Source organism: Leucopleurus acutus (genome assembly GCF_964270905.1).
Source record: "Leucopleurus acutus genome assembly, chromosome: 11".
NCBI lineage: Eukaryota > Metazoa > Chordata > Mammalia > Artiodactyla > Delphinidae > Leucopleurus > Leucopleurus acutus.
In genome coordinates this window covers 81,690,313-81,704,237 of record NC_139152.1, presented here as the reverse complement: position 1 = coordinate 81,704,237, position 13,925 = coordinate 81,690,313, and the positions used below count along the sequence as shown (strand labels likewise).

The window sequence follows — 13,925 nt, the reverse complement described above, 5'->3', positions numbered from 1 at the left end:
AGTATTTCACATATAAGAATCCAGCTCTCACCAAGTCCAAGCCAGGTAGCTTCTGTTAACACAGAAATTATTAACCCCCAAGTTATCTCTAACTATGCCTCTCATGCTATAATTTCTAAGAAAGGCAAGCAAAAATCGCCAGAGCAGAAGGCAAGCCCCCTACCCCACCCCGATCTCCACTGCACTCTTGGACTCTTACTCCTTTGTATGTCTGACCTTCCTCAGCCCCGAATCCTCATTTGTCACTCCTTTCCATGCCTTTTCCTTGTAATTTCTAAAAACTCACTCTCCCTCCTTCTCTTCCCATACAAACTCCTCAGCAGAATCATTTAGATTGCACTTTCTACATCCTCATCTCTAACTCACACCTCAACCCAGCACAGACCAGCTTCTGGGTTCTTCTTAGTGAGGTGCAGAGACCTATTTGCCAGACGCCATGAGCACTTCTCCCTCCTCTTCTCAGCAGACCTCTGCAGATTCCAGCACTGCTGCCCACAGCCTCCTTGCAGCTTCTTTTCCCTCACTTCTCTTGTTGTCTTGACTATTCCTTTTTTCGTCTCCTGAATATAATTCTTATCCTTCACTTTGAAAACGTTGATTCTCCCTCAGGCCACTTCTCTTCCCATACTATCAATACATACCCTCTTCAGTCCCATCCATGTAGGATTTCGGCTCCCCCACGTGATAAAAATAACTAAGATTTATCAAGTGCTTCTTTGTGCTGAGCACTGGGCTAAACTCTACTTGCATTATTTCACTGAATGCCTGTGACAACCGTCAGAGGTTCTTTCTCTCTCTCACATTACTAATCAGAAAATGGATGTTTAGGAAGGTTGAGTAGTTTACTCAAGGTCATACAGCTAATGAGTGGAAGAGCCAAGATTCCCACTTGTGCTGCTGCTGCTGCCCAAGGTTGTAAGTCCCCTCAGACTTCTCCCCCAAATTTAATGTGCTGTTCCCCAACATCTTTAATTTCTCATGTCTCAAAATTATTCGTGTATTTCCTTCTATTTTCTTTTCTTTCTCAGCTGGTAATACCACCATGTACCCAGGTGTCAAAGCTAGAAACTTGAGGTTTTCTACATTTCCCTCTCTTATCCCTTGCATAGTTGTCACAAAGGGATGGTGGCATGATTGCCAGAAAGATACCGACAAAGGCAGTTAAAAGAAATGAAGTTTCTTTTAATGGCAACAGATATGAAAACTCATGGCTTCACAAAACAAAAGACAATGCAACATACTGTCAAGTGGAAATACAGGCTTCCTTTAAATGTTCTACATGAAGTTGCCTTATTTAATTTTTAATTCTGTTTTTATTAAAGGCTAAGCCACTAAAATAGAGACTTCCTAGTGGTTTAAAGAACAGAATGCTTACTTCTCCCACGTAATAGTCTGACAGTGAGCAGTCCAGGTTTACAAGTTGACTCTGCTCTGGGCAACTGTGGGAGGACCCAGGACCTTCCATCTGTTGCTCTGTCATCCTCTAAAGTATGATCCACAGACTGACAGCATCAGCATCGCCAGGAAGCTTGTCAGAAATGCAGAATCTCAGAGTCTGCCTTCAACCTATTGAATTAGAATCTGCAGGTTAAGATCTCACACATGATTCTTATGTACATTAAGGTTTGAGAAGCATTTCCCAAACTCTAGAGTATTGTTTTGCCCATGTGGACGAAGCTGGGCTGCAGACCCGGATGTTTCAGCTCAAGAGTAGATAAAAACAAAAGCAGCTCTAGAGCAAAGAACCTTTTAGGTTAAAGATGACCTGGAAGTTACACGCAGCACTTTCATTGGCATCTCATAGGCTCAAATGTACTCTCATGGAAGCAACCAGAAGAGAAGCTAGTGTATCTCGAATCTAGTTAGGCAGACACGAGTTCAATTGAAGCCCCATTACTATGGAAGAAGAGAGAACAGTTTTGGATGAACAACAATGGGTATCTGTCTCAACTTTGTAACACCTTCAGATATAAAAATATCTGCCAAATTTGTTATTGACTTTTTGAGTTCCTTATTCTCTTAATCTAATTACCATGCCACTATCGTAATGCTGGCTTCATAACTTGTTGCACTGAGAACTGTTTTTTAAATTTAATCCCAAATCTATTATAATGTAATTTCATTTTTTCTTCTTTTGTTTCCTTTTACTATCTTTATTGCCTTCCTCTTGCTATACCTTTTATCTTGTGGCTCTATCACTTTATAAGGTATTATCTTTGTCTCAGCAGATAAAGCTGGTTTCAGGCAGAAAGAATGTCAGGCAGAGAGAATGACAGGCTATATATATATATATATATATATATATATATGTCCATACATATACAACAAACCCAGAATATTTCAATAAAACTAACAAATTAAAAGAAAGTAAAACTGTAGTGATCATGTAATCTTAGAAAACTCTTCTAGGTCAGTGGTTTTCAAATATTTCTTTTTAAAGTAGAGAAAGCTTTCCTTCCTCTTCTTACCTGTGTAAAAGACTTAAAATATGAGCTATTCAGCTGAAGTAGACCAGGCAGTTTCAGAACCTGGACTGTTCACCTGTCTTATAATTGGCCCCCTTGAAGCCCCAGGACACCACAGAGCACTGTCCTAGGGTCAGTGATCTCTGCCTGCTGTGTAGCCTGTGATGTTAACAGTGTGCCCTCTCTGAGGCCAGGTTTGCCTTAAGAGGCTCCTGGAGGAAAGTCAATGCACATTTGGGCAGAATAGCAAGACATCAAGAGCAACAAGGAAGATCTTCGGTAAAATATACCAATATATCCTCATTTTTCCAGAGACTGAAGCTTTCTTCACTGCTATCTCTGATTTCTATCCCAACTTAGGTTTTCCCCAGACTTTGGGATTCAACTAGTTGAATCGTTTTGCCTTGTTGTGAACCCCTGTTACAATGCCTTCTGCCTGCCCACCACTCTGCCTCTCAGATTACAGACTGTGCCTGACTGCCATTCATGCTCAGCAGTATGGCAGGCCCAGCAGCCCCTGGAGCTGTCTCTGTCTAGCCTTGTCCTGCCAGATGTGCCTGCTGGAAAGAGAGTTTAAACACTGCTAATTTGAGAAAGCAGTCATGTGCTCAGTGTGGGTACACTGAAGGAAAGAAGTGTGGCTGTCATCTGCCTTTAACCTACATGTCCTATCTTGTCCTGTAATCGTTTTCTTTGCCTTTGGGCTTCTTTTCTCTTTACTGGATAAATAAATCTGACACTAATTTGATATTAATATACAAATTATAGAATTGTAAGACTTAGGAACTAAAAAGGAACTTTGAGATCATTGATCTAACACCCTTATTTTATAGATGGGAACACTGAAGCTTAGAGATGTGAAGTAACTTGCCCATAGTTACACAGATAGTTAATAGTAGAGTCAGGACTGCCAGGCTACAGAAACAAAGCCCAGTGCATTTTGTGATACAGCATACTACCTGGAATTGGTCCTTGGTATTTAATAGTTTTAAATAGTTGTAAACATTACTGTTAGACCATAAAAAGAGCCCTCATTTTCATAATATGTGGTAAAAAATACAAATCTCCCCCACAAATGGATGCCACTAAAATTAGTCATTTTGTCTTCATGTGTTCATTAAATCACTTAATTTAATCAACATTTAGCAAATGCCTGCCATATGTGAGATGCTCTGCTGGGCACGTGAGAGACTACAAAAGTGGCTAAGACCTTGTTTCATCACCAAGAGGTCGGCAGTCTAAAGAAGAAGACAGACATTCACCTCTCTAACTATAATAGAAATCAGACTTTAATAGAGCTATAATAGAGTTTTATGCAAATTACTACAGAAACCTAGTAGAAGGTATGATTAGTTTTGACTCGGGAGTAAGGGTAGCTTTGGAGAAGGCATCACAAAAGAGACGGCATTTGAACAGGACCTTTTAAGAATGGAATTTCAGCAGAGAACAGGGGGAACGTAGCATCCCTAGCAGAGAGAATAGCATGAGCAAAAGTATGGAGGTTAACTGGAAATACAGTGGATTATGCCCCAACAATCATACTCATAAAATAAAGAATTACTTCGTTGAGGATTAGTGAGAATGCAGTACATAGGTGTTTACTAGACGACAGTCACGTAACATGGGTAGGATGTTGATGTTAACTTAGCTTTCCTAGTCTTTCTCTGTCTCATGTAGATGCATTTGCTGGTGGATTCATAAAGAGTTTGGAATATTTTATGTGTCAACTTGGTTAGGCCACAGTACCCAGATATTTGGTCAAACACCAGTCTAGACGTCACTGTGAAGGTATTTTTTTAGATGAAATTAACATTTCAATCAGTTAGACTTTGAGTAAAGCAGATTACCCTTCATAATGTGGATGGACTTATCCAATCAGAGAAAAAGACTGAGGTCCTCCAAAGAAGACAAAGGAATTCTGACTCCAGACTGCCTTCAGGTTTGAGCTGCAGCATCAGTTCTTCCCTGAGTCTCCAACCTGCCCTGCACATTTCACACTTGCCAGGTTTGGGGGCTTCTGCATGTGTATATACACAGCCTATTGATTCTATTTCTCTGGAGAACCCAGACTAATGCAAATACCAAGCGTTTTGAAATAAAAGAGTGACTCTATTAGTCAGTTTTCCCCTATATGTCAAAATATCAGTGGTTTATAGCAACAAAATATATGTATATATATTTATTTTCCTTACTCATGAGTCCACGGGTCAGCTGTGGTTCAGCTAACTTCAGCCGGACTCACCTGAACTCCAGCGAGCTGGGGTAGACTCCAAGCTTCGGGCTAGATTTAGGTTTGCCCCACAAGTCTTCATCTTTCTCCTAGGACCAGCAGTTATGCAACTAGTCAACAATTGTTTTTCTTGTAATAGAGCATAGGACTCAAAAGGATGAGTAGATCACAGGAGTGCAGAGGCCTCATCTATAAACCACCACACTGATACTTCTGCCTGTTCCACTGGCCAAGCAAGTACATGACCAACATCAATGGGATGGAGAAGTAACTCCAGCCACATCAGGGTTCAATATAGATCCCTCAGCAAAGGGCACAGAGGCATAATTCTAATCCAGGAAGAGAGCGAAGAATTGAGACCAACAATTCAATCGACTTGAGGGACCTGGTTAGATATATTTCTGAAAAATAACTGTCAGCTGTGGGAAGGGGGAGTATAAAGATGCTAGCAGTCATAAACTCTTTCTAAAACAAAGTAGAAAAGACAAGGAGTGAGGGAAGTTGGGAGGGGTGAGAGAGGAAAGAAGAGTTTTGATTGGAAGTTGAAAAGAGTAGCAGCCAAAGGACTCAACATTATACAGTTTCAAAATAAGCCTGGGCCTAATTTAGGGCACTGGGGAGGTAAGGGAACTGAGAGTTACTGAAGACATATGTATTCAAAACACTGCACTAGTTCACATAGCCTATGTCATATGATCCTTACAATACTGCAGTAGATATTATTGTCAGATTCCAAAGTCCATTTTGGAAGAAAGGAACTGAACTGAGAGACATTTTGGAAATCAAATATATAAGACTTGTTGGCCTAATTAGATATGATGGTAAAACAGAATGGGGAAAGCTAGGTGACTCCTAAGCATCTAGGTGGGCAATAGTGTGGTGCTTCCCCATTAACTTAGTTGGGAAACACAAAAGGAGAGCCAGTTTGTGAGCTGAAAGAGATACATTTTTGGCTTGTGTTGGTGATACTATAGGACATCTATGTGAGATACTTTACAAATGGTTGGAAATTTGTATCTTAGAGCTCAAGAAGCCAATCCTGGAGAAACACTCCAGAAATAAAAGCAAAAAGCATGGAAAATGATATTAGCAAAGAAATGAATGTGTCTTGCACATACAGTTCATGTTCATGGAATGGCTAGCAAATTAACATACTGTTTGGACATGTGTCTAATGTAAACACGTTTACTCATGTGTCTAATCATATGTATTAGTTTACATATAGCAAGTAGTGTGAAATTAGGTTGAAAAGATAAGTTTGTACCTGATCTCAGTTGTCCTAGGATGCTGGCATAGGACATTTGGGCTTTTATCAAGAAAGAACCACTATAGATTTTTGTGCAAGGGTTGACTTAAAGAGCCTGGCTTTTTGGCAGACTGATGTAGCATCATGGTATAAGCTGGACCAAAGGTAGGAGGCCAAGTGCAAGGCTATTGCATTAGTTTTTATAAGCACCAACAAGAACCTAAACAGAGTAGTGGCAGGAAGAACAGAAATGAAGGAACAGATGGAAGAATTGCTTTGAAGGTAATTGCTGTGCAGCGCAGTAACCATTCTGCATGCCATTAAATAGGTGTCAAGTTAGTTTTGTAACTTCACTTGGCACTAATGGTTTCCTGTCTTCAGGTATGCAGAGCCTTCATAATTTATTGTTCATCTGTTCACATATTTTTTCAATAAGGGTTATAATTTCTATGAGGGAGAGACTATAACTTGTTTTGTTCTCTACTATTCCACGACATTTATCAGAATAGGCACTGGCTAAATGTTTAACAAATGAGCAGCTGGATGAATGCTGCCCCTGCACATGTCAGTGTACCCATTCCTAGATTCTCTTCACGCTTGCTCTCTACCCTGCCCCCGTCTCTCATCTTTCCACCAAATATTTCCCTCCCTCTCACCTCCTTAAGGTTGGTCTGGGAGAACTTGCCTCAAAGGAGGAACCAGATTTCTGAGCAGTCTGCAGAAACTGATGTGACATTTTTTTTCCAATCCTGCCTTCAACCAAGCTCAATTGACTCTCTCGTTACTATTTTTAATGTTATCTCAGACATATCCAGTAGCTTTCCAGTTACATAAAATATTGAAAATTCAGTTCCTATCCATTTAAGCCTCCAGTTTTATTTTCTCCCCCCACCCCTACCCCCTTTTAGGCTTCTGCCAAGGGACTGGTACCTCTCTCTTTTCTGATTCTAAGTTCCCTAGTGCTAGAGAAGGAGAGACTGGGGGGAAGGCATACTTCCTTACACTTGACTGGGTTTGGTTTGCAGAGCTCTGGTGAGTTTCCCGTCATTGTTCTTTGGCTAACGCTGATCACCAGCAACCTCTGTGTGGCAGGTGGCCGCTGGCTGCTCTCTTAAAGGAATGGAGTATGAATGCTTGGGGTGACCTATGGGGACCCTACTGCACAGTTCTCTGGTGTGGGACATCTGACTCTACCCCAGCTTGATTCATCAAGATTCTCTAAGGTCGTTCCCAGTATCCACTGCTGGGGTGATCAGCTTCTTGGATGGCTAACAGCAAGACCTCCCTGCCAGGCTATTAATTTCAAAGCTAATGAGTCTCTCTTCCTTCCTTCTTACCCTTTCTCCAGTTGTTTCCTTGTGTCAACTGGGACAGCCAGGGAGTTTCCGAAGGCTGGGGTGATTATTCAAGGTAGCAGAGTTGGTTCAACCACCTCTTAATAAGTCCTGGAGAATGCCCCTGGCCCCAATATTTTTGTAATTCTCTGTAGAATATGAAAGTATTTGATACCTTTGAGCTTCTGCTTTGGGTCCTAGTTGCCAATTTTACACATATATATAGTATCCGGTTATTTGTAACTGCTGCCAAAACTTCATTTTGCAACTCCTGAGGTGTCATTTACATTTGTAACTACTGTGTAATAAACACTGAGTTAAGTGTTATGTGAACAAACATTTAATGAGTAGCTAAAATGAGTCAGTCAATGTAAGAATGAAATACAAAAGTCTGATGTAGTTCAGACCCCAATGCAAAATAATGAATTACATGGCAATATTAAAACAGAGGACATTTCAACCTCAAAATGGAAAATGGATTGGAGAGTGGAGCAGTAGGAAAGAGAAAAGGAGAAAAGGGAACTTAAAAATGAAGGGAAAAAAATATTTAAAAAAAAAAAAAAATGAAGGAGTAGGGCTTCCCTGGTGGCACAGTGGTTGAGAGTCTGCCTGCCGATGCAGGGGACACGGGTTCGTGCGGCTGGGCCCATGAGCCATGGCTGCTGAGCCTGCGTGTCCGGAGCCTGTGCTCCGCAACGGGAGAGGCCACAACAGTGAGAGGCCCGCGTACCACAAATTAAAAAAAAATAAATTAATTAAAAAAAAAAGGAGTAAATACCATCCCAGAAGAAGAAAAGAGAGAAAAAAAAAAAAGGTAGAAGAGATACTTGAAAATATAATTGCCTTGACCTTTGATTGATCATGGCTAGGAAAAAAAAAACAGCTACAGATGACATTTTGGGGACATTTGGGGAATGTTAATATGGACTATATATTAGGAAACGTAATTTTATCAATGTTAGATTTATTGAGGGTGATGATACTGTGACTGTGTCAGAGAATGTCCTTGTTCTTGGGAGATGCTCCTGGAGTATCAGGGGATGAAGTTTCATGAGGTCCGCAAATGGTTCAGGAGAAATGTCTTTCCAATGGTTCACCTAAAATTTAAAAAATAAGTGTTGTGTGCATGTGAATAAGTGAGTGGGTATAGAGTGAAAGGCAAAAGCCAAATGTAGTAACATTTGGTGCATCGAGATCCCGGGTATTCTGGAAGACATGGCAATGTACCACCTGTAACTCCCTTCAAGGAAGGACTTGCCCAGCATCAGGGAGAGTGGTCAGCAGACAGCCTCCAGCAATCAGCATCTTCAGGGTCTGCCTCCACGGCAGAGAGCCCTCACCAGAGCACGCTACTCCCAGGCAGCAACATCCAGTGACAGAGAGGCAGATCACAAAGGTCTGTTCATATCCGCCCTGCCCGGGACACTCTACTAGCCTGAACTGTGCCAGAGCTCCCCAAATGGCTCACAGAGGTGCCATCAAGCCCCATCACAGTTCGGCCCCTCTTCTGCTTCCTCATCCCTCCTTCCGCAGATGTTGATCCCTAATAAACACTTTGCACCCCCCTCCAAGAAAAAGGAGTAAGGAGAATCTCAAAAGTGAGAACACTGCATAGTGGCAGAAAGCCTGACATGTTTGAGATTAACATCTGCATCCCTGATGCCCAGACTAATCTTTTCTCTGCTCACACATCAGAATCATGTAGATTTCCGTTAATATTTATCTCCTTGAATCTGAAGGAAGCAGAAAATCTATGTTGTATTTTGCCAGTTTTGCTGTTCCCATCATGAATTTCACTGAAGGATCACATCAAGTTGATGAGGTGCCAGCTGTCCTTAATAACTGAAGTATTAGATGTTATGGTAGGACATGCAAAGCAGCACACGTCTTAGAAGTGAGTTACTTCGAAAACCAAGAACTGCAAATTCAACTAAAATTTCAAATAAAAACCAAAAGACTAGAATAATCCATACAAAATTTTAATGCCAGAAGTTTCTCTTGCTTAAATTACTTTCACACTCCAATTTAAACTCAGAAACATTATGTTGCTGTCACACTTCTTTGTTCTCCTAAAGTAAAAAAATAAATCTTTATATAGCTGACAAAAAATAGGAATCTGTCTGCCAGCGAGTTCTCTATTCTTGTCTAACATACTGTAGGGTCTATGTAGAACACATGGTCCTTAAACACCCAAAAGCCTCTTCTTTACTGGCTTACCACAGCAGTATGTTTCTCCAGCATGTTTGCACTACCTACAGTACATGTCTTGCATAAGCATGAATTCCTTTGGATGTTTAAGTCATGCAGTATTTTCACATGCTTTGATGTTGTGCATATGAGAATTATCATCTACATTTTGGGAGTGCAGTTCCCTGTGCCTTCAGCACTGAATTTAAAACTGCTCGACTGACATCATTTTAAATTCCGTCCAACAGAATGCCAATAATGTCTGCAACAGAAGTTTGACATATTTAGTTCTCTCAAATATGGAGCTGATTTAGCAGCTAAATTGGAAATTTCTGGGTGCACTTTTGAAAACTAATTGAGCGTGAAATTATTAATAATTTAGAATTGTGCATAAAGTATTTTGGGTTTACTTATTTTCTTATCCAGAAAGATCTGTTGCTTCATATCAGGTAAATTTCCAAGATGCATTCTGCTGTTGGAACACAAAGTAAACAGCTTAAATTAATCCTAATGTGATTTTCTAATTACAGATGAGACCCATTGGCCATGATGGCTACCATCCCACATCTGTTGCTGAGTGGCTGGATTCCATTGAACTAGGTGACTACACCAAAGCCTTTCTGATTAATGGCTATACATCGATGGACCTGTTGAAAAAAATCTGGGAGGTTGAACTTATTAATGTAAGTTGGTCTCTTAAAGACACCTTAACGATTCAACACTTGATAATTCGTACCATAGGTGGGTAACTTTTTCTTTCTTTGTGATTCTTTGGACATCCAACAAGGATTTACAGGTATGCCTTCTGGTTTGAATATATGTCTCTCTGATTCTAGTCAAGCTCTACAGTCATTGTCTCTTGAAGTTTTGGTGTGGAAACTAAGAAGACTCTCAGGGTGTTTTACATTATTTCAGAAAAACTTCCAAGCAGTTTCAGGCTTTCCGTTTTAGGAAATTTTGTCACTTTAGGATATGAACATGATAACAAATAGGCTCTCATTCTATTCTTTGCTCTTATTCATTTTTAAAGATTAAAGTCATCATTTTTAGTTTTTTATCTCTGTTATGTTTCCTTGTCTCTATTCCTTAACTGCATATATAAACCCCAAACTTGAAGGGACTTTTTTCTTATTTTATAAGCTGCTGCAATATCAACATTTTATTTTCCAGGGCTTATACCTAATCTTAAATTGTTTGTTTTATTCATACACTTGGCATAGATTTTCTATAAAAACTGGCCAATATATGTTGCCATGTATTTGAGCCCAAAGAGATCAACCAAATCTGTTTAACTGCTTTTTTTTCTTTATAAATTTATTTATTTTATTTTTTTTATTTTTGGCTGCGTTGGGTCCCCGTTGCTGTGTGCGGGCTCCCTCCAGTTGCAGCAAGCGGGGGCCACTCCTTGCTGTGGCGCACGGGCCTCTCACTGCGGTGGCCTCTCCCGTTGCGGAGCACAGGCTCTAGACACGCAGGCTTCAGTAGTTGTGGCTCGCAGGCTCAGTAGTTGTGGCTCGCCGGCTCTAGAGCACAGGCTCAGTAGTTGTGGCACACGGGCCCAGTTGCCCCAAGGCATGTGGGATCTTTCCGGACCAGGGCCCGAATCCATGTCCCCTGCATTGTCAGGAGGATTCTTAACCACTGCGCCACCAGGGAAGCCCTGTTTAACTGATTTTGATACTGGTCATTTTCTCATTTTGTTTTTACTGCTCTTTTATTTCTAATGGCATAAAGGAATGAAAGAGATGAAAAGATAGCCTAATTATCATGCCTTCATATTTTATTTGGTATCATGAACATTTCTTTTCAAAAGTGAGAAATCATTTAATCTTTCAGAGAATTTCTTAGACTTAAGTTTTATATTCTAGTAACTGAAAAAAAAGCATTAATGAACTGAAAGACAAAGCGAATACATTTCTGCTGGTTCAAAAGCACTCTGTTCTAGTCTTTATGATATTTTCTCTCCAAAAGTCCAGTCTCTATGTACTGAATGTCATTAATTATTTTAAATTATGGTTAATTAGTAGTAACTAATTATTCTTTGCTTTAAAAGTCTGTCTTAAAAATAATATCTTTTCTGGAACATCTATAAAATCTTTAATCTAAAAATCACTTCAAATGGAGAAAATTCTTGGCTGCTTCTTCTAATTTGCCATCAGCTACTCTTAGCTTTCTGTTCTTATTCTTTCACAAAAGCTTTCATTATTTCAGAAGGAACTCACTATCTCACTAAAAGCCTCTGATTAATTTTGTTGTTAGTCTGAGTGGAAGCAACTGAAACTGTATTGCTTTTTAGTTGCATCAAGGAGATTTTAGTTTTCCACTGAGAACTTGACACTCATTTTATGGCTACTCTTAGCCATTTATTAAAGGGGGATCTTCCACAGATCAAACAAACATGCTTCCAACTAAGTTGCTTTCTAGTCAATGATAAATATCTCTATGTAACAGCTGAATAACAGCGCTCTGCACTGAAGAATGAATACTTTGGATAGATAGCACATGAGTCACTCAACTAGCATTACCAGTAATCCCTCATTGAAAAGAACAGATTCCAATAGAACTATATTATAAAATGTTTTCATTGAAGCAAGGATCATTAAAATAAGACTATATGTCTCTCAAAATTCAAGTACTGAGGCTAACATTTAAGGTGTGGGCTTGGACCCACACTTTTCCCCAGTGCTATGTGTACCAGCAGCCTAGAGATGCCCGTTCAGTCACTGTGGTCAGGCCTTGTGAATGACTGCAGTGACTGCAGGGCAGTGATGCCGTAAGGCCCCATGTTTAATGCCAAGGCTCAGGGCATTAAATCACTACCCACAGGGCTAACCAGCCTTGAGCTGGGACAGAACAATGGCCTTTTCCACCCATACTAACTCTTTTTTGTTTGTTTGTTTTGTTTTTCAGTTCTAGAATTCCATTTGGTTCTTTTTTTTTAACATCTTTATTGGAGTATAATTGCTTTACAATGTGTTAGTTTCTGCTATGTAACAAAGTGAATCAGCTATATGTATACATATATCCCCATATCCCCTCCGTCTTGCATCTCCCTCCCAGTTATTTGTAGTGAGGTGGATGGACCTAGAGTCTGTCCACCCATAGTAACTCTTTCTTTCTTTTTTTTGGCTGCATTGGGTCTTTGTTGCCGTACGCGGGCTTTTCTCTAGTTGCGGCGAGCGGTGGCTGCTCTTCGTTGCGGTGTGCGGGCTTCTCATTGCGGTGGCTTCTCGTGTTGCGGAGCATGGGCTCTAGGCTTGCAGGCTTCAGTAGTTGTGGTGCACAGGCTCAGTAGTTGTGGCTCGTGGGCTCTAGAGCACAGGCTCAGTAGTTGTGGCACACGGGCTTAGTTGCTCCGTGGCATGTGGGATCTTCCTGGACCAGGGCTCAAACCCGTGTCCCCTGCATTGGCAGGCAGATTCTTAACCACTGCACCACCAGGGAAGCCCCACCCTTACTAACTCTTGAAGGTACTTTTGCTGTAATACAATCTGACTCCAATCTGGAGAGAAGTACCTGTCACAAGCATTATATCAGAATCGGAAAGTATAGTCATTGTGTTTTAGACCTTGAGGCCAAATTCCTTGGGCCTGGAGTACAACATCTGCATCGGATACCAACCCAGTATATTTTCCTTAAAGTGAACTGATGGAATTTAAAGTTTGTGATGAATTTATGGGCAAATTCACACTCTTGAGGAGGGTTTGCAAGTCATTTAACTCCATAAATATACTTATTATGGACAAACTATCTGTACCTTTAGACTTAGAAATCAGAGAACAAAATTTTTACGCCCTTTAGATCTGCTACAGAGTAGTTCATTTGATGGTTTAGGGCTGTTGGGTTTTAAAATGAGAGATAGGCACCATGTATACCTCCTGGCTGACGATGCTTTCGACTGGTCTCAAATTCAAGACTTCATTTATCCCGACTAGTGAGGGAAAGTATCCAAATGTAAGATAATCTCATATATAATATATGGGCCCAGCAATTCTGTATTAAGTACCCATAATTTATTTTTTACAGCCAGAAAGGAATGTACGGTCACTTTGATTTAGAGCAAAGCCTTTTAGGGCAAGTCCCATCTTGAACCTTTGTAATGAGTGGCTAGTTTTAAGGAAACCCAATGGCTCCAATAACTTCTATTCTATGTAGAGTGAAGAGAGAAGTGCAGGTGGAGGCTGTCTTTGATATGGAGGTCTACTGAGAAGAGAGGATGAGAAGACTGACTGCTGATGTAATTACAAATTACTTCAGCATCATTAAATTGTATTGACTAAGCCTCCAATTTCACATGGTATTATTCTTGATATTAAACAACTAATAATACATTCACATTGAGTATAAATTTATTCAAAGTATTTTCATGAAGAAATGAAAACTACACAAAGTTGTGACTTGAAAAGTACAAATACATTTGAAATTGTAATCTTTCCAAAAGTCCCCAAAGATCTTTTTCTTGG

General features: G+C 40.2%; 1 protein-coding gene across 18 annotated transcripts in view; it reads left to right on the top strand.

The window, feature by feature from the left end:
• Positions 1-13,925, top strand: part of ANKS1B (ankyrin repeat and sterile alpha motif domain containing 1B) — a gene marked incomplete at both ends in the record, with an annotated part of 1,174,646 nt that overhangs the window by 851,495 nt on the left and 309,226 nt on the right. For all 18 annotated transcript variants that reach the window (XM_082850046.1, XM_082850043.1, XM_082850045.1 and 15 more), the window contains one exon: positions 9,993-10,145. In XM_082850046.1, the coding sequence (XP_082706172.1) occupies positions 9,993-10,145 (153 nt within the window). The remainder of the gene's footprint in view (positions 1-9,992; positions 10,146-13,925) is intronic.